Below are 25,709 nucleotides of genomic sequence, written 5' to 3'. Positions count from 1 at the left end.
CCACAGCCTGGGGGTGTCCCACACCACTCCCCAAGGCTGGTACCCTCCTCTCCAGGGCTCCTCTTATTCCCATTCCTGCATCTCCATCTCCTCTGGGCTCTACAGTGAATCCCAGAGATATGCCAGGGGACACAGGGTGCACTCTTGGGACCCCCGGCACTGAGCACTCACCGTCTCATCAACAGAGCCCGTAGCCAGCAGGAGCTGATCAAAGGGCGAGAAGTCGAAGTCCGTCACCACATCTGGAAGGAGAAGGGCAGAGGTTTGTCCTCACATCCCCCCCTGCAGACAGCGTGACTGCCCACTTTTGCTCTTCCCCAGCCTCAGACTCTTTTCACACACGTACATGTGCAGGCAGGCAAGGGCAGCCAGGGTCAGATCCAGCCCTATCCAGGCATTTCCAAGCAGCTCAGCTTGATGCGAGAGCCTGAGCCCTCCACCCTGTCCACCAGGGTCTGGCACCCATTCCTGGGCGGCACGGGAGCCCTAAATGGCAACACCTCACAATTGCACCTCCCTGTCTAACCCACTGCCACCCAGGTTTGGCTCTCATGTCAGGATGGACATCCCCAGGAGGAACAGGGAGAAGCATGAACAGCACAAGGGTGTCTGTGCCGGCCTGGATGCCAGGCTGGTGAGGCCGTGCTGGTAATAAGGCTCCCTTTGTAACGCCCTCGGCTCCTGGCGGCAGGGGCTGGCGGGGGGAAGGCTGGAACCGCCAGCAGCAGCCCCTCAGATGCATTTGGCATGCTTGGGAAAGTAGGTCACTGTGTACTTTTCTGCTTCCAGGAGGCTGCGGAAAGACAGGCCCAGGAGGCACGAAGAGCGAGCAGCTCACTCTGCTGCATTTGCCCTGGGAGGAGAGAAAAATCCCTTCCCTGCTTTGGAGGCGTTGCTCTGGCACAGCCGGCTTCAAAGGGCTGGTTCTAAATCTCATTAAGAAGCCATTAATGAGGTGCTGGCTCCCTGGGCACCCCTCCAGCGCTCCCCAGGAGCAGCGGAGCTCGGTGCAGCTCCCTGTGCTGCAGCGAAACCAAGGCACTGCTCGCAGGATGGCGGCACTGTGACCAGCTCCCATTTTGCTCCTCTGGTGCAATTTTTTTGGGAAATGGACAGTCAGTGCCCCCCAGCTGGCACTGCTGCTCCGACACCAGAAGAAGCGTACCCCAGGCTCCCCAGCATTCCATCCCCATGCCCAGGCAGGAGGCAGAGCCCTCGCTGTCGCAATATGTGCCCCTCTGTCCGTAGCCATACTGTCAGCCGCCTCTTCCCCCACAGCACTCACTCTGCCCACAGCAGAGCTGCTCAGGGCCACAAAGCAGCTGGTCTGGCCTGTTCCTCCATGCTGGAGACAGGTACACCCATGGCGATACCATCCCCAGCACCTCTGCCAGCCCGGCACTGGGTGTTCTGGGAACTTCAGGGTGTGCAAGGAGTAACACAGGAAGGGTGTGCTAGAGCGAGAGTGAGAAAGAGCTACGTGTCCAGACCTCACTGCAGCTCGAAAGAAGAAGGGATGTGGATGAATCTGGCTCCTTAGCAACAGCCCAGCCTGGCAGAGCCCTGTGTGCTCGGTGTGGCTGCAGTCGGCTTGTGCCTCGCACATAAGTGAGACTTGTCAGAGTCACCCTGCCTGTGGGTGACGGTCCCTGACGATTCCAGCAGCTCCAACAGCCCCTCGCCTGGGAGACAGCCCAACATGGCATCCCTGACTGGGACTCAGCACCTGAGCCCTTCCGCACAGCCCATGGTGGGGCAAATGCCTCTGTGGGTGTGGGAGGTGGTACCCAGCTCCTCGGTGCCCCAATGCAGAGTATGGTGGAGGCACGGGATGAACCAGAGTGGGGCTGATAGACACCCAGCTCACCTGAGTGGCAGCAGAGCTGAGACACAGTCCTCTTGCCTCCATCCTTGCACTCCAGTGGCACGATGCCCAGCACACCTGCAGGAAAGGACACAGGAACAGCCGTGTCACCAGCTGTGTCACCGGCCTGCCCATGGCCCACATGATGCTCCCAGGAACCCTCACAGCCTGGGATACAGCGCGGGGACACCCAGTTTTGCAATGCAAACCAAGAGATGTGGGACTGTCAGCACTTCTGGGGAAACACAGGGAAAGTCTCTTCAACTTGTCCTCAAGCCTTCTGGGGTCCCTGTCACCCAGCTCTGCAGGGACCACGGGAGCAAATACCTCCCACCCCCCGAGCCGTGCTTGGCACCCCTTCCCTTGTGCCTCACCCGCTGCCTCGGCATTGAACGCGATCCAGCGGCAGCTGGCCTTCACGTGGTTCCCACAGGATGCAATGGAGCCTGCTCGGATACCCGTGATCCAGGCCTGGGGGGGAGAAGGAAAACCCATGTCAGGAGATGCCTCTGTTTTGGAGGGACCCAACACTGTGGCTGGAGCTCGGCTGGAGGGGAGACAACAAAGCATCGTCAGAGACCCTCAGCCCCAGCAGAGCTCCCACACCAACGGACCTGGCACTACCTGGAGGCTGACAGCACCAACATAGTCATGTTGGAGGCAGTCTATAGGGCTCCATTCTCTGGGAGGGCCAAGGCAATGCAGCTGCTCATGTTCTGGGGCTTTGGGGCCAGCTTTGCCAGGAGCGGGAGACAGGAGCATCCTGGCTCCCAGCGCTGCTTGTCCCTGAAACTGCCCCAGCCCTAGGCTCTCCCATGGCAGAAAGGGCTCAGAAGAGTTTGCAGTAAACTGATATCGGAGAATTTGTGATGGGACAAATGTTCCTGGGCTGTGAAGCACCAGGAGGTCAGGGCGCAGCTGACCGAGGCAGATAGATGCCTCCAGCAGCGTGCTTCCTGCATGGACACGGAACTGCATGACAGCTCCAAAATCCCACTCTGCAGTGTTTCTCACTTCTACTCCACGGCTGAGCACTGCACCCGTGGGGCACTGGGACACCCTGTGTCAGCCGGACCCACTCCAGGTGACACAGACACCCGGCCTCAAGTGGCCATTGGGACCAGGAACTCCTCGGCACACCCAGGGCCAAGTCCAACCCTCAAGCAAAGGCAACAGTGGGTGTTTTACAGCTGCTACCATGCCTGTATGCCTCCAGGAGCCACCAGCATTGTGGAGAACTGTAGCAGGGGTCCGGAGCAGTGGATACCCCACCAACAGGGCAGAGCCCTTTGCAGGGAAGGCAGCTGTGCACGCAGCCCCGAAAGGGCCGAGCCCCAGGTTTCCTCTCCTTGCACGGCTTCCTTTGGAGGCCTGACAGAGAGCAGAGGTTCCTGTAGCACTTCCTCTGGTCCTTGTCACAGCAGCCTGCTCGGTGACAGACCTGTTAACCCTTCTCCTGCCAAAGGGAGGTTCCTCTCCCCACACCCAGCAGGCAGGTTGGGACCTGCAGTGGGGAGGGGAAACAGGTCTGTAGCGTGACCAAGACCCAAGAGGAAGGGTCCCACAATCTGTGCCCTGTCAGCCCTGCACTGGTCCCTTGGTGAGGGAGGTCACCAGCCTCATCTGGCCCCCAGCATCCAGGGTACCACACAGGACCCCCGCAGCGAAGTTTCGCAGAGGGATCACTGATCTGGTCTGTCCCAGCCCCACAACATCCTTGCACGCAGCCAGGAGCCCCCAAAGGCGCCGTCCTTCTCACAGGGTGTCAGGGCAGCCAGTAAAGCACATACATGGTAACATTCAGCCCTAAAACAAACCGCAAGCTTTCAGGGCACCACTGCCAGCAGAGCCCGTAGATGCTGCCTGAAGGGGAGAAGCAATTCAGATGTGATCCTTCATGATTACAGTGTGTTTCCTGATCTGTCCAGGTCAAGTGTCTGCCTTCACCTCCACAAACAACCTGCTTGGCCAAGGACATGAAGTGTTTCCGGCTGTGACACCTGAGATGGGTTTGGAGATGAGATGTCCACCTCTCACGTCCTGCCCTGCACAGCTGGGTGACAAGAGCTTGCTTTCCAGGGACACGTTTCATGCCTGGATGGGAAATGCCTTTTGGAAATGCCACCTTCCAGGCACTGAGCCTGGCATGGGCTGCCGGAGGCAGAGCAGGTGCCTCCCTGCACACAAGGACAAGAGCACACCATCTGTCCATGTCCTGCAGAGCTTCCCCACCACAGTGACCAACACTAGGGCAGCGGTGACAGGAACGTCCCTGCCCGGAGGATGACATAACCCGCCATGGCAAGGCACCCCAGCACCTACACCACACACACATGCTCCCCAGGCTGGCCACTGACATCTGCACCCTGAGGCTTGCAGCTAAATGCTCAGTTGGCTGAGATTTCAGCGACCTGTTCTGCAGGTTCACTGCGGCTGGCACACTGCAAGGATGCCGGGATGCTTGAGGCCGGGCACGATGACAGGGGCCACCATGTCCCCTCATACAGCTGAAACTCAGGGGGATGTTTTGGGTGCTCAACTGGTCTGCAGAGTCATTTAAGTGCAGGACAGGCCAGCCTGGTGCAAGGATGGCTTGGCTGGGAAGTTACAGGGAAGAAGAGCACTGATGTCCAAGGGTTGGGAGATAAACATTTTGGTGGCACCAGATTCCTTTCAAAGGCAGCAAGATGTGCTGATTTTTAGCAGCATCACCCATCCAGCATGAGCTCTCCACTTCTGGCCAGATGGTCTACACTGAAGAGTACCAGCCTCCCACACCTGCATGCCACCTTGGCACAACTGGCAACCACAGCATCCTATGCCACGTAACTGGCCCACATTGTCCCTTCTGCATGTCCCTTACCCAGTACCTCATGAGCTGAGATGGATCATGATTCTTGGCAGGGTAGGGACTGGTTATGCGTGGGGCAGAGGCTGGAGCTGGGCAACACCTAGCTCTGTGCTGCCCCGTGGGACCCACCAGACCTGCCTGGCCTCACTGGTGCCAATCTCCGCAGCTCATGGGAAGGGTGACGGGGCTCAGCACTGTCCCACGGGCCCCGAGCATTTCCTCTTTGACTGCGGAAGTGGGGTGGCAGGAGTGGGGCCCAGCATTTCACGCTCAGTGTGCACAGTTCCCCTGGCAGCATAGGTGAACCAGGGCTGCCTGGGGAGGGCCCAGCACCAGCCAGGTACCAAGCTGAGCTGGGACGGTGGACAGCATTAACCAGGGGCCAACAGGCTGTGCCAGCCATGCCCAGCCAGGGTCTCATGGCAGGCGGGGCACAGCCCGGCTCCCTGCCGACACGGGGCCAGTACCCAAAGCCAGCGGCACCGGCTGCACCGCCCCGGGAGGGCTGGGGTTCCCCACCAGCACCCGGCTGCAAAACACCCCGTGGGAGGAAACCTCCGCGGACGCCGGGGCGGGAAGCAGTGGGTGCCAAGGAGGGGCCGCCCGGGCGACGCTGCCGCACCACGACCGGGCACCGAGCGGGGGAGCCGGGCGCGGCCCCGTCATACCGGCAGGGCCGCAGCAGCGGGACCCGAAGCCGCGCAATGCCGGGGTGGCACCACCGGCACCCCGGGGCCGCCCCATCGCTACTGCGGTGCTGGTCCTGCCTCTAACCGCCTGCAGCCCGGCCCCGCCACCCCCACCCCCCCGGTACCGGACAGCGGGTAGCGTCCCGCGACGCTCACCTCCCTGCGGGGCAGCCGGGCCTCGGTGTGTCGGAATTTGGACGCCTTGAAGCGATTCATGTTGCTCCGGCTGCACCGAGCCGCGCCGAACCGAGCCCAGCCGCTCCGCCCGCCCCGGGGCCACCGACCACGCCCTCCCCAGAGGCCCCGCCCCGGGACACGCCCTTGTTGTTTAGTCCCGCCCCCGACCCCTCGCCCCCCACCCTCTGTTCGGTACCCCGGGCTGTCCCTGCCCGGCGAGGTCCCCGTGATCGGGACAGAGACCGCCAGCCCGGCGCGGCCGCTCCCTGGGACCCTCCTCATAGCCCCCGCCCTTGGGGCTGAGCCCCAGCGTTGGAGCCACCCCGGGTGTGACCGTCTCGGGGGCTGCAGCCCGTTCCCCGCCTCCTGCAGAGACTCGGGGGCTCCCGCCTGGCAGCTGCCCACCCACGGGCACCCGGGACTGCGACCCCCCCGCTGTCGTCCAAATGTCCCTCCGGAAACAATGGCAGCTGTTCCTCCGGGCAGAGTGCGGGGGGACAGCGGGAGGTTTCCAGTCCCGTGGGCTCCGCGACCTCGTCCCCTCCCCGGCCTCGCAGCCGGCAGTGAACAGAAACCTTTGTGTACCGACAGCTGCCGGGAGGGGGAAAGAAGAGACGGCTGGATTCGCGTCCACCGGGCCCGCCTGCGCCCAGCCACGGCTCAGCCACACCCGGTGGGGCCCGGGTCTCCGCCGCCGCCCGGGCTGTGACACCGGCGTGTGCCCTCGGCGCTGACACCCGACACGCCGCCCTCGGCGCTGCCGTGGCCTCCCACACACCGCGGGGCCGAGCATCTGCTGGCGGGCGTGCCAAAGCCCCGGTAACGACGGCGGGAGAGACCTTGGCACAATTATCCTTGTCTCTAGAGAAAAGCTCCCGCCCCCGCGCAGGCGGCCGCTGGCACAGCCGGCTGGGTTCGGAACAGCCTTTATTTGTGTTCTCTGGTGATGCTCTGAGCAACCTGATCCGGTTGAAGATGTCACCGCTCACAGCAGCAGGCTGGATCAGGTGAACTCCGAAGGTCCCTTCCGAACCAACCCGTTCCATGGTTCTGTGATGCTTCCCCCACCCAGCAGAGCGCTCCCTGGCGCGGGGCGCTGCGAGCGGGGGCTCCCCGGGGCCAGGCAGCCTCGGCCCCGCCGGGGGCTGCGGGGTCTGGCTGTGCCCGGTTCCCCCGGGGACAAGGACGCTCTTTCCGACGAGGGTCCCATCTGCCGCGCTCCCCGCGCCTGGCACCGCTCACAGCCTCTCCCGGCGGCTCCCCGCCCCTCCGGGGCTCTGCCGGGCGCTCCCCGGCGGCAGCTCCAGCCCCGCGCTGACCCCGCCGCTCTCCGGCAGCCCCGCCCAGCAGCGGCCCCGCGCATGCGCGACGCCGGCCCGAGGCGCGGAGCGTGCCCGCGTCCTCCTCCGCAACGTCGCGCGTCGCCAGTGGCGCAGGCGCAGCGCTGCGCGCGGGCCAAGATGGCGGCCGGGAGCTCCGCGCGCTGGCTCGGAGTGGCCGCCGCCGCCGGCAGGAGCCGCGGGCGGGACGGGCGGCTGCCGCTCGTCTGGCTGGTGCGGGGGCTCAGCGTCCCGCCGCCTCCCGTCGCCGCCTCGGCCCGCGCCGCCCGCCGCCTCCTGCCGCTGCGCACTGGGCTCTGCGCCGCGGGTGAGCGGGGCCGGGGGCGGCGGCGGGGCCTCAGCGGGCCGGGGCGGGGGGCGGCGAGCCGCGGGCGGTCGCGTCAGGGCCGGGCGGGGGCCGGGCCCCTTCCCGCGGCCTTGTCCCGCCTCCCGCCCTCCGCGGCACTGACCCGGCCCTCACCCCGGCCCCTCTGTCCGCCTCTCCCGCAGGCACGAAGCGCGTTGCCGCCGCCGCCTTCCACAGCAGCGCCGCGGGCCGCGCCAAGGAGGACTATTACCAGGTGCTGGGGGTGCCCCGCTCCGCCACGCAGAAGGAGATCAAGAAGGCCTATTACCAGGCATGTCCGAGCGGGGACACGCGCTGCCGGGGACACACCGCCGGGGCAGACAGGCGGGCACCGGCCTGTGTCCTGGCAGAGGAGCCGTAGCTGCGCTCTGTTGCACGGCAGAGATCAAACCCTGCTTTGGCATCTCTGTCTTTGGCCCACTGGAGAGGAGAGGTGGTGGAGGGAAAGCTCAGCACAGGGGTTTGGGGGTCTCCTCAAAAGGGGGGTTTGCCTGTGCTGCTGGAGGTGTCCCTCCAGACGGTCCTGGGATTGCTGGGAGGTTGAGGAGCAGCTTCTGTTGTTCCTTGTACTGGGATGATAGTGGAAAATAAAGCCTATTAGTTCCCTAAAATACAGAGTGAGCGCCAAGCTCTACCTGTTGTGTTTCTCCATGTTAAAGTGAATTAGTTTTGTTTGTCTCTAATACTTGAATTCTTATTGTTTAGCTGGCGAAGAAATACCACCCTGATACAAATAAAGATGACCCTAAAGCCAAAGAGAAGTTCTCTCAGTTGGCAGAAGCCTATGAGGTAATATGCAGGATTTTGTTATCATGAAAAGAAAGAAAGATTGGAGGGTAGATGGAGGGAAACATTTATTGCATGCATTTCCAGTAAAATTGTGGCTAATTTTTTGCTTTAGGTGTGAGTGCCTCTGTCCCAACAGTGTCTCCAGGAAATTACTTGGTCCAAATATCTGATTTAGCTGGATATGTTTTTGGCTGCTTGAATTTGGGCTCTTTCTTAGCAGTGGGTGACTGGCAAGGGTGCCGTGGTTACTACAGTGGAATTATTGGTCAGCTTAAATAAACCGAAAACCTGTCAGCAGTTACCAGGTGTTTGATACAGAGGTATCTTCCACTGTGTTGCACCCCAGCCCTGTTTCTTCCTGCTCTTCAGTTTGTTCAGAAATCTTGTGTTTTTTTTTTTTTGCTCTTGTGAGTTTTCAGTTTACCCCAGCACTCTTACCACCAGCTTTTACATGATATATTAATGGTCAACTATATAATGTAAGCTATTCTTGATTATTATAAATTAGTAAGATATTGTAATTTTCCTGATGATGATGAGCTGGGTAGGGAAGAAGGAGCTCTTCAGTAATTCGTGTGCTGCTGAGCACTGGAGTAGCCCTCCTGATGACAGGCACGTTTGAGAACGTGGGCTTGTGGCAGTAACACCAGTAGCCTGGAATTGCGAGAGGCGCTGCCCTGCAGATACAGGCTGTCCACTTGCTCAGGATCTGTCTCCGGATCCTGATGGCATCATTCTTTTTGCCTCAAAGGTCTTAAGTGATGAAGTGAAGCGGAAACAGTACGATGCGTATGGCACGGCAAGTTTTGATCCTGGCGCAGCGGGTGCTAGTACAGGGCGGCAGTACTGGAGCACCGGTCCATCGATTGATCCGGAAGAGCTGTTCAAAAAAATCTTCGGAGAGTTTTCGGGATCCCCTTTCGGTGATTTTCAGAGTGTTTTTGACCAGCCACAGGAGGTATGAAGTGCGTTTATTTTCCGAGTAATGAAATGAAAATGAGAAAACCACAAAAGCTGGAGAGGGGCATGAGTCTGTCACAGATCACTCTAGGAGCAGGCTTAAACAAAGAATCACATATTTTTGGTAAGCCATGTGGATACATTTTCCACACCTTCAGAGACAGTGTTTTTTTCTGGACTTCAGCTACTTCATCTGGTGTTTACTGACACCAGTTGGTGCTGCCAAATAATTCCATCATTGTAGAGGCATCTTTTCTGCTGTACGTTGATTTACATATGTCTGCTTTGATCCCTAATGCTAGAAACCACAAAATACCTCTTAACTATAAAACAAGCCTTCCAGCATTAGGTTTGACTGCTTTATTTGCTTAATTTTGCAACTTAATTGGCTTAACTTTGCAGTGAAGCCTATAGCAAAACAAAACCTATGGCTTTTTACTGCAGCTCAATGCTCTTTTAAGTATTGACAGTGTTGGTTCATGTGCTCCCTTCAGAACTGCTTGGAGTTCAGTAGTTCTGGCTTTACTAAAAATGGCCTTTTTGTTATAAACAGAATTTTCTATTTTGTGCAGTCATCTTTGCCGATGACTTCCCTTGGTAAGTAAAGAGTTTAACGAGGAAGAGCTGATACTCTCATTGAGATTGAAGGCCTTCACCCTCCCCTGTTGCTGCATTCCCATCAAACAAAACCTTTAGGATTTATAAGAGTTTTCCTGAGGGCAGGCAAATGCTTGACTTCTATTTTTACTTCCTTTTCTATTTTTAAATCTTACTTCTGCTACACAACTGCTCATCAGACTGGTGTAATCATTATTCCTGTATTCCTTTTGTACCCCTTTTTATTATGAGACAGATTATTGCTTCCTCAAATGAGACACACCTCTTCTGAATGCATTGTCCATCCATCTGTTTCTCCTCCCATCTATTACCCGGATGTATTTTAAGCGTTGTTTGATATTTGGCCTAGAACAATTTCATTCTGCTTAAGACCCCATTGCACATCAGTCGTAAAGCAATGTCCCTGTTTCCTGTACAGTATATCATGGAACTGACGTTCACCCAAGCTGCAAAAGGTGTTAACAAAGAGATTGTGGTGAACATCAACGACTCCTGTGAGAGATGCCATGGTAAAGGACACGAGCCTGGTACCAAAGCACAGCGCTGTCACTACTGCAGTGGCACTGGCATGGTAAGAGCTTCTTAAGACACAGGTTCTGCTGTGCTTCTCCTTGTCGGGACAAGTCAGTCCCTTCCACGGTGAAAAATTCTCCCTACAGCCATCAGCTTATCTTGGGTGAAGCCAAGTTAATGTGAACTTCATGTTAATATGTGGTAGGAAGATTATTCTCATATTAAAGGAGTGCTCTGTGCAGCTAAAAGCACCAGCCTTCAGGGCTAAACCCTGTGGTGTGGTACATCTGGCAAACCATATTTATATGGTGTAACAGTTCTGAAATTTCTTGGGCATTAAATGGGATACTTTGAATTGAGGGGTGGAGGAAGGAGGAAGGTGATGATGGCCCGAGGGTAATCTTGAAATAAGATGATGGTGTTACTTACGATAAACAATGATCAAGCTTCAGGCTTCCAGTTTCCACTCATGAAAATGGGCACCAGCAGTCGGTCTGTGACCAGAATATCTCCCTGCACAGAACAGGTGTAGTTGGACAGAGGGGACTGTGAGCTCTTCCCACTGTTTCCTCATGTGCTTCACTCTGGTGGGTGGCTTTCCCAGTTCAGTCCGTAGCTTGGTCTCTGTTAACATTTTCCTGGACACTGGCAATAATTCATGCAAGTGGATTGTCCTTGGATTCCTCAAAACACAGACATTTGTAGTTCCTTGTGAAAGAGCTTTGCTCCTGCTTGCACATTAAATCCTAGAGATGACACGTTATGTTTCCCTTCCACTTGCCATGAGACACTTGCTTACTGTAGTGATGGTTTTCAGTGGAAATCAGAATCTGAATCTGATTGCATCTGATCCAGCTTCTCACAAGCAGCATCCTCTCTGGATTTCTGAGCCAGTTTTCTGCTGCACCCCTTGCTAAAGGGTCTCATCCTGTCAGGTTAAATGTGCAATTAGAGGGACCCAAATGTGCTGGACCAGTCACTGGCAGTGTTTTTGAAGTGAAAAGTACCAGCTCAGTACCAAATATTTGTACGATTTTTGTTTTCTTCACTAGGAGACAATAAATACCGGCCCTTTTGTAATGCGCTCTACCTGCCGACGATGCGGCGGTCGTGGTACCATCATAACAACCCCGTGCGTGGTATGTCGAGGAACAGGACAAACCAAACAAAAGAAGACAGTGATGGTTCCTGTACCAGCTGGTTAGTGCTGTACTTGTGTGCTGCTCTGTTAAATAACCATAGTGATTTGCTTCCACTTGGCCAACAGCAAGGCACTTGCCTTCAAGCCCCTGCCAGGTACCAATGTCAGAGCAATGTAAGAAGTTTTGCTGCAGAGAAGTTGTAAGAACAAAGCAGGCTGATAGCTTGGCAACTGAAAGGGCTAGTAAGGAGATGAACTTTTTCGACATGGATAGAAATGTTTGCTTTGCCCTTCCTGAGCTGAGGCTTTGGTTCTTGCATGGATCCTTGTAGGCAGCTTTTGAAGAGTGAAACTCTCAAATGTTTTGTTGCCTTGGGACTTCTGTTTGTCCTTGATGAAGCCTGGGGAGAGGGTGGGAATCTTGAAAGCCTTAGCTTTTCTCAGAGCAGTGTGCTGATGGCCTTCCTCACCAGAGAGAATAAAATGAGCAGAGGGGCTGAAGAATTGCTGCTTTGAGACCGCCCTGAGTGAGCAGCCTGTAATTTTCCTGCAGCTTGTGGAAGCTGCCCTGTGTTCCTTAGCCTGATGCATTTCCCAAAAGAATTCTGTAGGGCTTGAAGTAATGAGCCTACTTGGGGTGTAGTGATCACGTCAGGTATAAATGTGTGCTGACACCCCTTCCTTTGGCCACAGCTCCTGGGCGCCTGTGGAGAGTGTTACTGTGCTGCCTGCTGGTAGGTCTTGTGCCTCATGCTGCTGGGTGTGCGGTGCTGCTGTGGTGGCAGGCGCTTGGGGACAGCAAGAGCTGCAGGCATTCAAGTAACATGTGAATTATAATGCAAGGTAACATTCCCTCTTTTTTGTGATTGCAGGTGTTGAGGATGGGCAGACAGTTCGGATGCCTGTGGGGAAGAAGGAAATTTTCATTACATTCAGGGTATGTATCATTAAATTGTTGGCTGTTTTCAGTATTTGTTGGTTGCTTTTTCCCTTCACAACTGCCTGTGAAGTCTGAGGGACTCAATGGGGCGTGGAGGAGGAAGAGCGAGTGATCCTTTGAAACAGCTGAGGTAACACAATCCACGTGAACTTTCTGAGACAGCAGAAGATCTGCATTGTAACAAGTGGTGTAACGTTAAGTCTGCTCATGAAGAATTGTGCTGTTTGTTCCAGGACAAGGCCTTTAGGGTCATGGGCATCAAAATGCAGAGTAGGTTCTTGATGCCTTGAGTGACTTGGAAGTCAAGCTTGCACGGGTGGGAGCGCCGAGGAGGGCTGCAGGAACGCCCTTAGGAGGCTGGCTGGTCAAATGTCCTTTTGCAGACCTACGTTAAGTGCTGCTTAGGACATGTTTTGTAGCCTGTAGGTATCCTGTCATATGCATTTCTGTCAAGGACAAAATTTTTTTCAGGACCTTTTTTGTGGTGCAGGAGGGTGTAATTCTCTTCCAGGTTGTGAGGCCACTGCAAAGGTGCTTGCCTTCCTCTTCTCTTCTGGATTTCCCCTGTTCAGGGTGCTGGGCAAGGCAGTGTCTTCTCTGCCTCTGCAGAATCATGCTGACACTGATAAATGAACAACAGGATTAGGGGAGGGAGTTGCTGAGCTAGGGAGCGAGGCATCCTCCTAAGCCTCTGGCTAATTACAGTCATGTCAAGATCTGTGTTTTTCTAAAAGACTGAACATTAACTTACACTTCTTAGGTGTGCAGCTTGTAGATGGTAAAGGGTCTGACTACAGCATTCTGGTGGGTTTTTTTAATAAGAATTTTCGAAGCTGTTTACTGTGAGAACTTGGTTGTGCCCACTTCTCTTGGGAACTGCCTGCCTTTTAGGTTCAGAAGAGTTCTGTGTTCAGAAGAAACGGAGCAGATATCCATTCAGACCTCCTCATTTCAATAGCACAGGCTGTTCTGGGAGGCACAGCCAGATGTCAAGGCTTGTACGAGACAATCAATATCACAGTGAGTACCATTATGTGAAAGAGCTTGGGCATAAATTAATGTGGGACAGCAGAAACTTCTCCTTTGCTGCAAAAATGGTGCAAATCTAAGTCTGCCAGTGTCAAGTTTTGGACTTCTTCAGGATTGAGCCACCAGGTAGTTTGTGACCTGCCCGGTCACCCTCCTTTCCTATTGCTGTGTAGGGCCAGGGAAGGGAAGGGCTGGGCTGGGCTGGGTGGATTGCTGGACAAATCCCATCAAAGGTCTACAGACCATGTGCGATTCTCTACATATTCCTTCAAAAGCCTTTCTGTCATTGATTTGGCTTCTGAATGTGTCCAGGTGCATGAACATATCAGATCTCTCCCATCCTACTTTGAAGCTTGCTGGAGAAGTAGTTCATTTTTGTAGACATGTAATTACCATATAAATTGTTAAACTAGAGTAATAAATGTGACTCCTCTGTGTTCATAGATACCCCCTGGTATTCAGCCAGACCAGAGAATTCGAATTAGTGGGAAAGGCATTCCCAAAGTTAACAGTTATGGCTACGGAGACCACTACATTCACATAAAGATAAAAATTCCTCAGTAAGTACACCTAATGCAAGTTTCTGTGAAATCTTGAACTTTTTGCAAAAAATGCTGTTCAGAAAGATTTTTGTGAAAGTTCCTTACTGCTTTATCAAGATGATTAATTTCTCACTCTGTTTTTTATTCTAATGAGAGGGGTTTTTTGTGTTTCTTTTTTTTTTTTTTTTTTTTGTAATAATAACATTTGGCAACCCAGCCCCAAAAATCCTAAAGCCTGGAAACACATACGTAGTTCTGCACCTGCGCATTTGTCTGGCTGTCTGCGATTCTGTCTGGATCCCTGTTGCACAGATTCAGCGTTCTGGCTCAAAATGCATCTGTGCTCTTAGACTTACAGCTTAAAGGAACTGAAGTCCTTGCGAGTTGCTTTTCAGACTGCTCAGCCACCCTCTGCTCCTGCGGTGAAAGAACCTCGTTAGCTTGTATTGCTGCACTTGGCAAGGGAGTTCTTTCCTCAGGTCTCCCCAGCAGACGTGTGTTCTGTTGCAGCTCCACCTGGTTCTTCTCAGCACTTCAAAATACTTTGTTTTTTTCACTGCAGTTTGGTGAAATGCAGCACGTCATATCTCTCTTCTTTGGGGCTTCTTCATTATAGATTTCCCATTTTAAGAGCACTGTAGGGATTCCGAGTGTACGCCAGGTGTATTAATCTTGCAGTTCCAGTAGCTGCCTCTCGTGTATGCTGCCAGAGAAGGTTAAGGAGACGTGTAGACACATCTGTCCCAAAAAACAGCTGTAACCAACACTTCTGTCTTCAATACGCAGGAGGCTGACAGATCGCCAGAGAGCCCTGATGATGAGCTATGCTGAGGATGAGACAGATGTGGAGGGCACGGTGAACGGGGTCACAAATACAGCATCAGGTGAGCAGCGTGAATTAGCGCTTCTTCCTCATGGAGGTGGCGTGGGAGTGCAGAGCGCTCCTGGGGAGGAAGGTGAGCCTAGGTCACCTCGAGACAGCGTGTCAGCACAGCCTGCCAAGCATGTTATATCGGAAATAGTTTTAGTGTGATGTCAGTAGGCTGTAGCACAGAGCAAGGAGGGAGCCTCTTCCCCCAGAACTTTAATACTTACTGGGCAAATCTGTGCATGAGTAGAGAGCAGGTGTTGAGCTCCTCCTGGGCCCTGACAAGTTGTGGTGAGTCTCACTGTGGTTATGAAAGCCTTCTGCTCCCCGCTTCTACCCCTGTGCCAGAAGTAACTTGTCTTAGTAGCAGAGGTAGAAGAAGAGAATGTGCCTCAGGCCAATTTTATTGTGTGAGTTAATCTGGTCTTCTGACCGCAGTTTTTCTCCTTGAAAGCTGAACTGCAGTCAGGGTTGCTCTAGCCCATATTCTGTGCACACGGGGGAATCTTGGAGATGTATTCATTGGTGCCGGGTGGTGGTTCCACTGTACTGACACGGCGTCCAGCGTGATGGAGTGAAGCCAGCTGGGGGCTTTGTAAAGTTGCTCTTTCAGCTCCAGATTAAAAATTTTGATCCAGCAATGATGTGTTTTAAGTTTCAGTGGCCAGGTAGCTGACAGCAATAGTATAGCTAAAGGAAAAAACATACGGTAGAACAGTAAGGCAAGGGCTTTGTCTTGTGCTGTTGGGAAATAACTTTTTCTTTGCTTGTATTGAACAATGAACTTAAAGCTCATTGGATTGTGATTTCTTTCTATGCTTGAAACAAAAAATGCATACAGCTAGGCAAAAGCGAGTGTCTTTCAAAGCTGCTAAATGATCCCAGGAACTCAGGTCCTCTCTACTACATGTAGCGAATATAGGCTGACCTTCAGGATATTGGTAGGTGGCATCTGCCAAATTACTTACCAGTGTTGTGGTTTTTAGTGCTTCCATGACACAAGTTATGTCTTTTCCACTGCGGGTAAGCATTAAAGGTCAGCCTTGGGAGCAAGGGGAGAGATCTCTAAGCACAACACTTCATTCCAGCTTTTTAAAGATGTTTATGTGCTAAAGGAAAAAAATACTCTTCAAATTTCATTTTAAAAAGTAAATCTGCTAGTTTTTACCACACTTAAGCAGCAAGGCGGATTAAAAACGGTGCCAGTAGTTTACAGCATAGAGACAGGCTGTTGCTGAGAGCATGTCCGTGCTCTGGGAAGCAGAAACCCCCTGAGTGGATGGATGCGAGTTCTGCCACAGGCCACAGTATTTCACACTGTTGCATCAGTCTGAGCTCAGCAGTCAGCTGTGGGAGGACGGAGAAGGGCTGGACTTTGTGTTCTCTGTGCACAAAGAAAGCCCGAGGAGGATTCAAGGGTCTTGTTATTGACAGTTATACCATAGAAAAAGCAGATCAGCAAAGAGGTCTCCTTGGTTCTTGCTGTAGCCACTTCTGGGAGGACAAACAACTTCTCAGGACCTGTTGATTGTCAGTTGTTGATGCCAGTAAGATTCCTTATCTGGGCACTTGTTCTGAAATACTTGCAGCCTTTTTCATTCTAGCCCGGGTTCATTTTCTCCTTGACACTGTTTGAGCACTGTATAAGAATTATGTGAGGCAGGCTCCCAGTATGGTTTTGCAGTGCTTTGCTGTAAACCTGGTGCTGTTCACACCACCACCATGGAACAGGAAGACAGATTGTTTCAAGGACTACCAATATAGGGTTTTTTCCTGTAAAGTCATGGCTAGCTGTGGTCAAGTTGACAACTTGCTTTTGGTGGCAGATTCTCAATTCTGGATGTGTGTTTTCAAAGCCTGTGGAGCCTCTGACTCAGTTGTGCCACAGGAGAATTCCCTTGGCAGTTGCAGGGCTGGGAGCGGTGTGACCTGGTCTTCTCCTCCACTTCAGGGGTCCAGGCTCTGCAGTGCTCCCATCACAAGTGGTCCAGCACTGTGACTCACTGCCAGGTGCAGCCCTGGGTGACCACTCGCTGTGCACGAGGATGCTGGCAAAACCAGCAAACTTGACCATTCCCTGTCTAAAATAACCCTCTCACTTTGTCAGGGGTGCTGGCTCCTGGTGGGAGATGTATCTGACTGCAGCCCTTTGCTGTTTGTGTCCAGGTGGCAGGGGGACGGCTAGCGCTGACGCAGGCGGGGATAGGCCTGAGGCTGAGGAGAACAAGGAGGGATTCCTTTCCAAACTTAAGAAAATGTTTAGCTCCTGACACCCCATCTGAGGTAGGAGGCCTCTTGTGTTTTATTGTCATCTTTCCCCCACACTAAGCAGAAGTTGCACTTCTTGGGAGGTAGAAGCAGCAAAAGCACAGCACTGCTTCTCCCTTAGCCTCAGGCCTTCCAGCCGCTGGTGTGAAAAGCCCTAGCTGTCCCTTGTGACCTGGAGCAAAAAGCCAGGGACTAAACCGTATTGTTGCTGCAGCAAAAATGCTGGATATGTCTTCAGAGAGGTTGGCGGCCTCCCCTGCAGCTCTGCTGCCTTGTCTGCTCAGTGGCTGTACCCAATTCAAAGCACCGAGAGCATTCCCGTTAGCTGATAAGGCTGGGACCAGGCAGTTCTGCGGCCATCACAAAGCCTGGCCTTGCCAGGAGGCACAGCTGGGCCTGCAGAGCCTCTGGTGCCAGTATGGGCTCACCCCTACCACGGGCTGGCAGCACCAGGGAGGAATCAATCTTTGTCATAAAGCACAGCAAAGGCCCCATCACACAAACAAGCCACAGTCTCATAACTTGGGGTGCTGTTTAGTTGGTGTTGCTCCGCTGCGAGGGAGCGCTGCAGACCTGAAATCATCTATGGCAGATTGTGGCGTCTTGGGTTCCAAAGGCTCAGCTTCCTGTCACTGCAGGCATCAGTGTCTGTTCTGCCAGTGTGGTGGCAGGTCAGGTGGGGAGGTGCTCTTGTGCCTTTGGCTGATTCAGTCAGAAATATTAAATTTTTCTCTTGCTTCTACAGGGAAGCGTTCTACTGGAAGCTAGGAGCCAGCAGCGATTGTCTTTGCAGTTGGGGATGAATGTTTCTGGCAGCGGGCACAAGAGAGTGAAGAATGTCAGTCAACAGCACCGTGAGAATCCCAGCTGGAGAGGCTACAAACTACTGAGGCACCAACACTCATCACGATACAAACCCACCCACCGTCCTAGGGAATGGTAATGAAGGAAGATACCAGCTTTGCAGAAACACATCTCTCTCAAGGTTGCTCCACAGTCCTTACCGCTGCTGGAAGCTTATTTCATAAAAATTAAAGTTGAAATATTATTTAGAATCTAAAGCAGTGGAAATGTGAAATGAAAATTGTCCTTCTGGCACAGAGCAGAGCAGTTTACTGTAGGGACTCCAGTATGGCTGCTGCTCGCTCACTCAGGTGTCCCTCTTAATGCTAGATGTGCTTGGTGAACTTGTCACCGCTTATTTTCTCCTGGGAGGCTTGGTGCGTCAGTGAGTTTTAACCTTCTTCACGACAGCTCTCCGGGCTGCCCCGCACATCTCAGAGGGGGAGTCTCCCCGGGGCTGGGAGCGGTCAGAGCCCCGGCTCCCTCCGCAGCCCTGGGGCTTCTTAGTCCTGCTGATCTCCTGCACAAAGAGCAGAGATGGAATCTGCACTTTGCCTCAGGTTTCCCTTTTCCACCCAAATTAACTAGAGTTACAACACAAATGCTGTTGCTTCTGAATGGGTACAAGTTAATCACCAAACCCTTTGCCAGTTTGGGACAAAATATTTTATTACATTAACACAACAGCTGTAGCATAAAGGATTGGTCAAAGAGTTATTGTTCCTACATGTGTGAGAATACAAGTGGATCACTCCTTCCAGGTGGAGTTGAGCTCTCGCAGTGAGTATTTTCATGGTTACTGTAGCCCGCTGTTAGTTACACTGTGCGGGTACCATCAGCCCACATACTAATTGACAAGTTAAACAAGGACATGTCTTAGTCTTGCCCTTCTTAATTTGCTGAAATAAAGCACGTGTTGCCTCCTGATTAAACTGTCTGTAAAGTGATTCTGTATTCATGTAAATAAGATTGACTTCATAAAGATATTTAACACATGCTGTGCCTTGCTGCCTTCTCTACTCCTCCAACCTCATCTGTCACCCCCTTTCTCTCCTCCAGTAACAGGAACAAAGGTCTTTTCTGGGACAGGGAGGGGACAGTGCAAGATGTCTTGAGCACCTCTCTGGGGGCCAAAATTGACTTTTAAGCACAGGCCAAAACTGCCAAAGCCCAAAGCTCCTACCCAAGCAGCACCTTAAGCATATGGTGGCATGGGGGAAGCAGTCTGGCAAAAACGTTTCACTCAACTCATGGGGGCAGCAACTGAAAGCTCTAGGAGCCCAGATGTCAGGCCCACAAATCAGAGCTGACTTGAGGAAACTGGCTCAGTTCTCCTGTCAGGCAGTATGGGAAGTCACTGCACAGTCCCCTTTGCCAGGGTGGCGCTAGGGCAGTGCCCCATCTCTGGGCATGCTGCTCTGCCCGCTGGCTCGCCTGCGGTGCCTCAGCCCAGGGAAAGCCCACAGTGTGCTGTTTGCTGAGGAGCCCGTGCCAGCGCTGGCTGTGGGACTGCCAGGGGCACCTGCAGTGGGGCCAAGCAGTTCTCCTGCGTTCAGCCCCGAGCGGGCTAGGACGAGGGTGATCCTGGGAAAACAAACCACCACCACCCTAGAGCCGGGAAAACACCCAGAATCGCTAAAAAAAACACCTTCCTGAAGACAGCATGCAAAGGTAGCACTTCCCCACCTGCCTGCAGCTGTACAGCCTTTTCTCTTGCTCCAGCTCCACTGAACAGTCTCAACCAAGGCGCAGGAGAGCCCCAGGGTGCAGACTGGGCCAAAGCTCTCCCCAGCCCTTCACCAGGGCGCTAGTGGAACGGCAGCGTGGCTCAGCGCAGGTCACATCCTTGACCGCTTCCCACTACCTGCTGCAGGAGCTCGGGCAGGAGAAGACGGAGGGATGGGTCAGAATGCGGCCTTGTTGTCTGCCACCCACTGAGGGAAGCTGCGGGCCTTGGGGTTGAGTTGCATGGTCAGGTCCACGTTGCGGTCTGGCTTCAGGGCGTAGAACCGGAACATAGCGGCCAATTCCTTGTCCCCAGGGGAGCCACGTTTCTCATACTCCTCCGGTGAGATCTGCAGAAAGAGTTGTGGGGGGGAAACAGTGTTGTCACAGGGCTGCTGGGGCCTTTCCCTCACACCATGCTGGGAAGCTGAAGAGGGATGCATTAGAGCAGCCAGACGTTTTATTTCTGCTGAAGAGGAGGGCTCTGGTGCTCTACAAGTCATCCCCTTTGCCAGGGGATGTACCTGCACTGGGGTACAAGCCACAGCTGAGGCGGTCTAGAAACATGGACCTGGGGGGCCGAGGAGAGCTCCAGGGAGCCCAAGTGACCCAGGCTGTACCTGGTAACCCAGCACCCAACCCCCTGCCTGAATCAAAGCAGGACCGCTATGCTTCTGCACTTGAGCCCTGGTAAAGGAGGGCTGCTTATTTGTCCCAGGAGAGCAGAACCTAGAGCAAGCATCACAGGTGCTTCATTTTTGCTGAAATGTGCTTTGTTCTCAAAGCAGAGGCTCACTGCACCCCTCATCCATCGCACTGGCTGCCCAAGGGGAGCAGCACAGCCAAAGCACAAACAAAAAACAAGAAGTCATGGGGTACAGAGAGGCCAAGAGCGCTGTAAGGGTGACACAGCAAGGCCCTTGGGGAAGACCTGCTGAAGGGAGGGGCACCCAGCAAAGACATGTTCTGCAGGTGCCCAGCCCCTGGCTCTTCTGGAGACCTTCCACTGCAGCTGCCCCTCAGAGCCCGGCACAGACCTGCTCGGCCACACCCCACGAGCACGCATCGTCTCAGTGACAACACCGACATAGCAGTTTTGGTGCCAACATGAGCTCCAGCTGCAAGCAGGGGCAGTGGGACTAATCCTGGACACCAGCGCTGGGTTGTACCAAACCCGTACACTGAGCCACAAGGACCTTCCACCCCACCAGCTCCTGACCTTGCTGTTGGGGCAGGACACCACTTGTTCTGCCAGCGCTGTCTGTGCTCAGCTCCTGTACAGGGCCCCTGCTATTCCAGCCCAAAGGGAGAAGCTGGCTGTGCTGCTCCCCTGCTGCTGCCTGGCAGCTTTTGGGAAGGTGCAAGGATCATCCCCCCACTGCCCCACTCCCAGGCCATGGCAGGCTGCAGGGTCCTGAGCCAGCCTCCCCCCACCTCGAGAGCATCACGTACAGCAAAGCACACTTCCCACCTTGCTGGCTTCCACGGTCTTGCCTGTCTGCTGGGAGAGGACAGCAGCGTACTCTGCCCCGGTGAGCTTGCCGGCGCTGAGCCCGATCACTCGGCCTATGTACTCCTGCGGTGACTTCAGCAGGCAAAGAACAACAGGCCCGAGGTCCTCCACTGCCATCCCGTCCATGGGGGTGTCCCCCATGGGCAGCCCTGTACGGGAGAGATTGATCCCAGTCAGAGCGCAGCCCTCCCCGAGGGAGCCCAGCTCCCAGGAGGTACGGCTGGAGTTTTTGGCTGCCAGCCTCTGAACACGAGGTGAGGAAGAGCCAAGAGCACCCACCAGTGTGGTAAGCCAGGAAAGCACCTGCAGGGTGCACAGTGCGAACAGGGAACTACAGGACAGTGACTGGAGAGCACGAAGTCCCGTCTTACCCAGGACAAAGGCATGTCCCTGTGGGACCGTCTGCGGCTTGAAGATGGAGAGGAAATTCTCAAAGTAGAATGGCAGTCGGATGACTGTGGTGGGAACACCGATTTTATGGAAATACTCCTCCACCACACCTTTGCCATCAAAGTGGGGCACCTCCAGCTGGCCCCCTGTCAGCTGCTTCACATTCTCCAGGCCACTGTAGATGACGTGGCGCAGACCGAGGCACTTTGACAGGTCAGCAAGCCGCTTTCCCTGCGGGAAGGGAGAAGACAGTCACGAAGAGGAGAATGGCTGCCTTGGGACATGCAGGGGCTCTCATCATCCCAATGCACCCCAATTCCCCTTTGTTGCACTGGGCCGGCAGGCAGGATCCAACACACCAGCTGAGCAAACTCCTCAGCACCTGGCACCCCAATCCCTCAGCTGGAACCAGGGTCAAGCAGACCCAGTGAGCTCTGGGAGCTGCCCAGGTAGAGCCGAGTCCTCTGCTTACACCATCCTACATTAGAAAGGCAACACACCCTCCAGCTTTGATGCTAGCTCCTCCACCAAGCATGCAAACACAAGCCCTAAAGATCTACCAGGACCAACATAACTGCCCTAACATATCTTGCCTTTTGTTCGCTGCCATTCAGTGAAATCTGTCCTAGGAGTGAACTACGCCTTTGGGGAAGACCTTGGGACTTATACCACAGCACATTTTGGCCCCAAAGCTGCAAGAGCACAGAACTACAGGACTGCAGGCAGCAACAGCCCTGCCTCAGCCCCCAAAAGGTTCTGCGGAGCGCAGGCTTCCCACTCCTGCTACTGACTCCCAGGCAGTGCTCTCCATCATGCTGAGTCCTGAGGCATTTAACTGCTCCCTGAGGCACCAGATCCTGGAGCCACCCGACTGCAAGGGAACAAGGAACAAGTTCTGACTTTGCAAGAACTGGGACTCAGCTTGTCTGCAAGGCCTTGGGACTTTTCTGGACTGGCCACTTGAATCATCAGGGCTGGCAAGGCTGCACTACAAGCTGTCGACCCCAATGCCACACAGCTGTCCCTCAATCGCCCCCTCCCAGGCCATTCCGCACATGGTCCCAGTTAAAAGCAAGCAGCAGTACCTGTGCAATTTCTTTCTCTTTGCTGCAGTGCTCCCAGAAGTCGGTTACAACAAAGGCTCCATAAGCACCTGACAAAGCCAGCTCCAGTGACGGCTCATCGTCCTGATCCGCCTTCACCACCTCAGCTCCCCTCTGCTTCAGCTCCCTGGCCGCCTTCTTCCTGGGCCTCCGTGTCACCGCACGGACCTCGAAGGTCCCATCTTCCAGCAGCGCCCGGGCCACGCTGCCGCCCTGAGCCCCTGCAAGAGCAAGAGCTGCTCAGAGCCCCGCTCCCCGAAGGCTCTGCTCAGAGAATGTGAATGGACCCGCTCACCGCCGCGCTCCCTGCGACGCACGGACGCCAAGTCCGTCCAACCCGCCCTCCTGCCGGACCCCCCGCCTGCCGCTCCAGCCGCGCGGGCGGTTTCCAGACCCCCGAACCTCCACGGGCCCCGAACCCGGGTGTTCCGGACGCTCTCGCTGACCCTGCGCTCTGCGGGCGGACCCACAGCCCCTGTGCCCGCCGCGGCAGCCGCGGAGCCCCGGCACGGCCCAGCCTCGCCCCCCGGCCTGGCCACAGCCCGGCTCCCCGGGGCTCCCGGAGCAGCGGCAGCACCCCGGGCAGGGCCCGGGCCTTCCCCCGAGCACTCACCGGTCGCTCCGAACACCACGATCCGTTTCTTCCCGGCCATGAGACACCGCGGGCGGCCCCGGGGCTCTGCCAGGGCGAGAAGCAGAGCGGTGGCACCGCCGTGCGGGCCCGGCGAGGCCGCGGCTCAGCCCCCGGCCCGGCCCCGCTCGAGCGGGACGGGGGCGGCGGGAGGCCCGTCTGCGGGCTCGGCCATCGCCGGGCTCGGCGGGGCCCGGGAGACACGGAGCCGCATCCACTCACAGAGACCTCGGTTCGAATCGGCTGCGCTCGGCTCCGTTCGGCTCGACCCGCTTCTGTTCGGCTCCGTTCGCCTCCACCCGGCGCCTCTCGGGCAGGTCCGTGTGGGCGGGGCCTCACCGGCCCATCCCGTTCCCAGGCCCCGCCGGGCAGCGGCGCGCGTGTCCGCGTGCAGCCCGCGGGCCGTGCCGGACCCCGCCCGGACGGCGGCGCCTCCAGCGGCCGAGCGCCCGCTTCGTCCCCAGCCACTGTCCGCCTAACACCCGAGAGCAGCTGTGTGACCGCCCGGAGGTCGTTGGGGGCTGCACCGCTTCCGCCCCGGGGACCCGGGGTCGTCCCAAGGCTCGTAGACCCCGCGCTGTAAGGGCAGGAGGGTTGCGGGTCCTCCGGGGACGCGTTTTGCCCCTGGGCTGTTCCCAAGGGGCATCCCCCTGGAGATGGGACGGTTCGTTGTCCCCACACAAATGACTCCTGCTCGGGGAAGGGTCCCTGATCACGCCTTTGCCGGGCAACCCTGGGGAGTCATAAGCAGAGACACCTCTGGGGCTTTTCCTGCGGGTTGTGTGTCACCTCCCCAGCTCCACCGGGCCGGTTGGGGACACCGAGCAGGGACTGCTTGCTGAGGGACGTGTCAAACTCATGCTGCTGGGAACTCAGTAGGTTAAACTCGGTAAGTATGTTGGGAAATGTGGGTTTGAATTGAGTAAACAGCCCAGAAAATACACGAGGGATGTGTTATACACAGTTGCCAATAAATAATTCAGATGCATTAATTAACATAAATGAATAATTGTGAAAGCAGAAGGTATAACCCCAACGGGGGCTTCTGCACAGTCATTTTTTCTGTGAGGGATGTTTAGCTACAGCTTGTTGGGAAGGTGACAGCTGATGGGACTTCCCAGATGCCATCTCCTCTTGAAACCAGCCTCCCGACTGGGTTGGAAATCACCAACAGACCTAACACTTGGGAGAGGAAAGGTTTGATCCTTTTACCAGGGGCAGCCCTAGGACCAGCAGAGAGCAATCCCTGCGAGACCAGCAGCCCAGAGCGGTGGCTGAAGGTCCAAACTCCTGCTTGCCCCCATCTCTCCTTCCTAAACATGGTTCTCCACATGCAGATGATCTGGCTGGGAACACACCCCATCCCCAACCAGCTCTTTACCATGAGAGCTACATCAGCCACCATCGTCTCCACCATCATCTCCACCATCAGTCGTTGAACACCTGGCAGCCAGACATAGCAGAGGGAAAGATGTGTAATTATCGATTCAGATAGAGCTTCGTTAGAGCTACCAGCTTGAGGACCCCACTAGGGCAAGTGCTCTAACAGAATGTGCTATTTTCATCTGTGTTCGTCACTGAGCTCTGCTCACTCTGACCTCTCCCAAACCACCCCAGCAGCAGGAGCTTTTGACTCAAAAAATGAGCCATTTGGCATAGACCAGGATGGCAGCAAACTCCACCATGGCATGGAATTATCCTGTTATTTTCCTGATCTGCACTTCCCCGCATTCCCTGAGCACTGCTGCTCTGCCCTGGCACTCGTGGAAAGCCAAATTGTTTGTCTTGGGTCTCAGTGCTGCTGTGCCAGCCTGCCCACCTGCCTTCTGGGGACCTCTCTGCCCAGCATCTCAGAATGGATTTGCCTAAATGCCAGTAAAACCTGTTAGAGGATTTACAAATTAAGGATTTTGTAGAACCAAAATGCAAAATAATGATCAGCCTCCCTTGTCTGAGCAGAGCTGGGGAAGGGAGATCCTGATGGTCCCACTGCTACCGGTGGCTCTGGCTCCTCGGGTGCAGATGCAACGTTCCCTGGTGCCACGCGATCCACCTCTTTAGAGAGACACTCATAATTCGAGAAAACATTCAGAACTGACAGAAAAATGGCTTTGGAGGAAGGAGAGTTTATTCTTGCTGCCTAATTCTATTCCTTCAAGATACAACCTGAATTTACTTGTGGAAATGTTTCCATGCATGGCCCAGCAAAGGGCAGAGATGCTGTAGCACCAGCCTGTTCCATGGGTTCTCCCCAGCATTTCTGGCTAGTGAGGGGGCTACATAGCAAAACCCCTCAGCTCTTCCAGGCTGGGGTGAGCTCGTGCTTTTGCTTCAAGGGAATTTGGTGTAATTAGGACCTGGGTCAGCCTGGTTTTGTGGTTCTCCCAGGAGAAAGCAGCCATGGCTGGGGAGCTGGCTGTGGATCATGCATCCTGCTGGGACAGACCCCACGTCACTGCTGTCGGGGTGTCATAAGGACTACAGGGTGTGCTGCTGTTTTTCAGCAGATAACTTGCACCGATTTGCATAGGCGGCAGCCCTGTGCTGACAGGAAGGAAGATCGAGCGAC

The 25,709-nt window shown here is 55.0% G+C and overlaps 3 protein-coding genes across 4 annotated transcripts in view; 1 reads left to right on the top strand and 2 right to left on the bottom strand.

The window, feature by feature from the left end:
- LOC309445381 (coronin-7-like) overlaps positions 1–5,716 on the bottom strand; it is a 36,918-nt gene extending 31,202 nt beyond the window's left edge. The window contains exons 1-4 of the mRNA XM_082064105.1: positions 5,561–5,716; positions 2,239–2,335; positions 1,868–1,942; positions 172–242 (exon numbers count right to left, since the gene is read on the bottom strand). Of these exons, the coding sequence (XP_081920231.1) occupies positions 172–242; positions 1,868–1,942; positions 2,239–2,335; positions 5,561–5,620 (303 nt within the window). The 5' untranslated portion in view covers positions 5,621–5,716. The remainder of the gene's footprint in view (positions 1–171; positions 243–1,867; positions 1,943–2,238; positions 2,336–5,560) is intronic.
- A 1,281-nt stretch (positions 5,717–6,997) lies between these two features.
- DNAJA3 (DnaJ heat shock protein family (Hsp40) member A3) lies at positions 6,998–18,774 on the top strand. 2 transcript variants are annotated; one of them, XM_082064659.1, is made up of 12 exons: positions 6,998–7,228; positions 7,411–7,538; positions 7,973–8,056; positions 8,808–9,014; positions 10,053–10,205; positions 11,200–11,347; positions 12,161–12,225; positions 13,120–13,248; positions 13,702–13,817; positions 14,586–14,683; positions 16,834–16,950; positions 17,681–18,774. In XM_082064659.1, the coding sequence occupies exons 1-11, from the start codon at positions 7,042–7,044 to the stop codon at positions 16,935–16,937; spliced, it is 1,419 nt and encodes a 472-aa protein (XP_081920785.1). In that variant the 5' UTR covers positions 6,998–7,041; the 3' UTR covers positions 16,938–16,950; positions 17,681–18,774. The 2 variants fall into 2 exon arrangements, with proteins under 2 accessions (XP_081920785.1, XP_081920786.1); XM_082064660.1 differs by lacking the exon at positions 16,834–16,950 and having other exon boundaries at positions 6,999–7,228.
- Positions 18,775–19,470: 696 nt separating this feature from the next.
- NMRAL1 (NmrA like redox sensor 1) lies at positions 19,471–23,302 on the bottom strand. Its single transcript, XM_082064661.1, has 5 exons — positions 23,123–23,302; positions 22,492–22,730; positions 21,388–21,637; positions 20,975–21,165; positions 19,471–19,853 (listed from the first exon to the last, which is right to left on the bottom strand). The coding sequence occupies exons 1-5, from the start codon at positions 23,160–23,162 to the stop codon at positions 19,683–19,685; spliced, it is 891 nt and encodes a 296-aa protein (XP_081920787.1). The 5' UTR covers positions 23,163–23,302; the 3' UTR covers positions 19,471–19,682.
- Between the last annotated feature and the right edge of the window lie 2,407 nt (positions 23,303–25,709).

This window comes from Streptopelia decaocto, assembly GCF_964273445.1.
Source record: "Streptopelia decaocto genome assembly, chromosome: 13".
Lineage (NCBI taxonomy): Eukaryota > Metazoa > Chordata > Aves > Columbiformes > Columbidae > Streptopelia > Streptopelia decaocto.
This window is presented reverse-complemented; position numbering and strand designations above follow the sequence as displayed.

Bases quoted from the DNA above. Each gene is read 5' to 3' on its own strand.
- DNAJA3 (XM_082064659.1), top strand. From the start codon at position 7,042: ATGGCGGCCGGGAGCTCCGCGCGCTGGCTCGGAGTGGCCGCCGCCGCC. The intron at 9,015-10,052 runs GTATGAAGTGCG...TTTCCTGTACAG, and splicing joins TTTTTGACCAGCCACAGGAG to TATATCATGGAACTGACGTT. The intron at 14,684-16,833 runs GTGAGCAGCGTG...GTTTGTGTCCAG, and splicing joins GGTCACAAATACAGCATCAG to GTGGCAGGGGGACGGCTAGC.
- NMRAL1 (XM_082064661.1), bottom strand. From the start codon at position 23,162: ATGGCCGGGAAGAAACGGATCGTGGTGTTCGGAGCGACCG. The intron at 21,166-21,387 runs GTAAGACGGGAC...TCTCCCGTACAG, and splicing joins GGGACATGCCTTTGTCCTGG to GGCTGCCCATGGGGGACACC. The intron at 19,854-20,974 runs GTGGGAAGTGTG...CTCTTTCTGCAG, and splicing joins AGACCGTGGAAGCCAGCAAG to ATCTCACCGGAGGAGTATGA.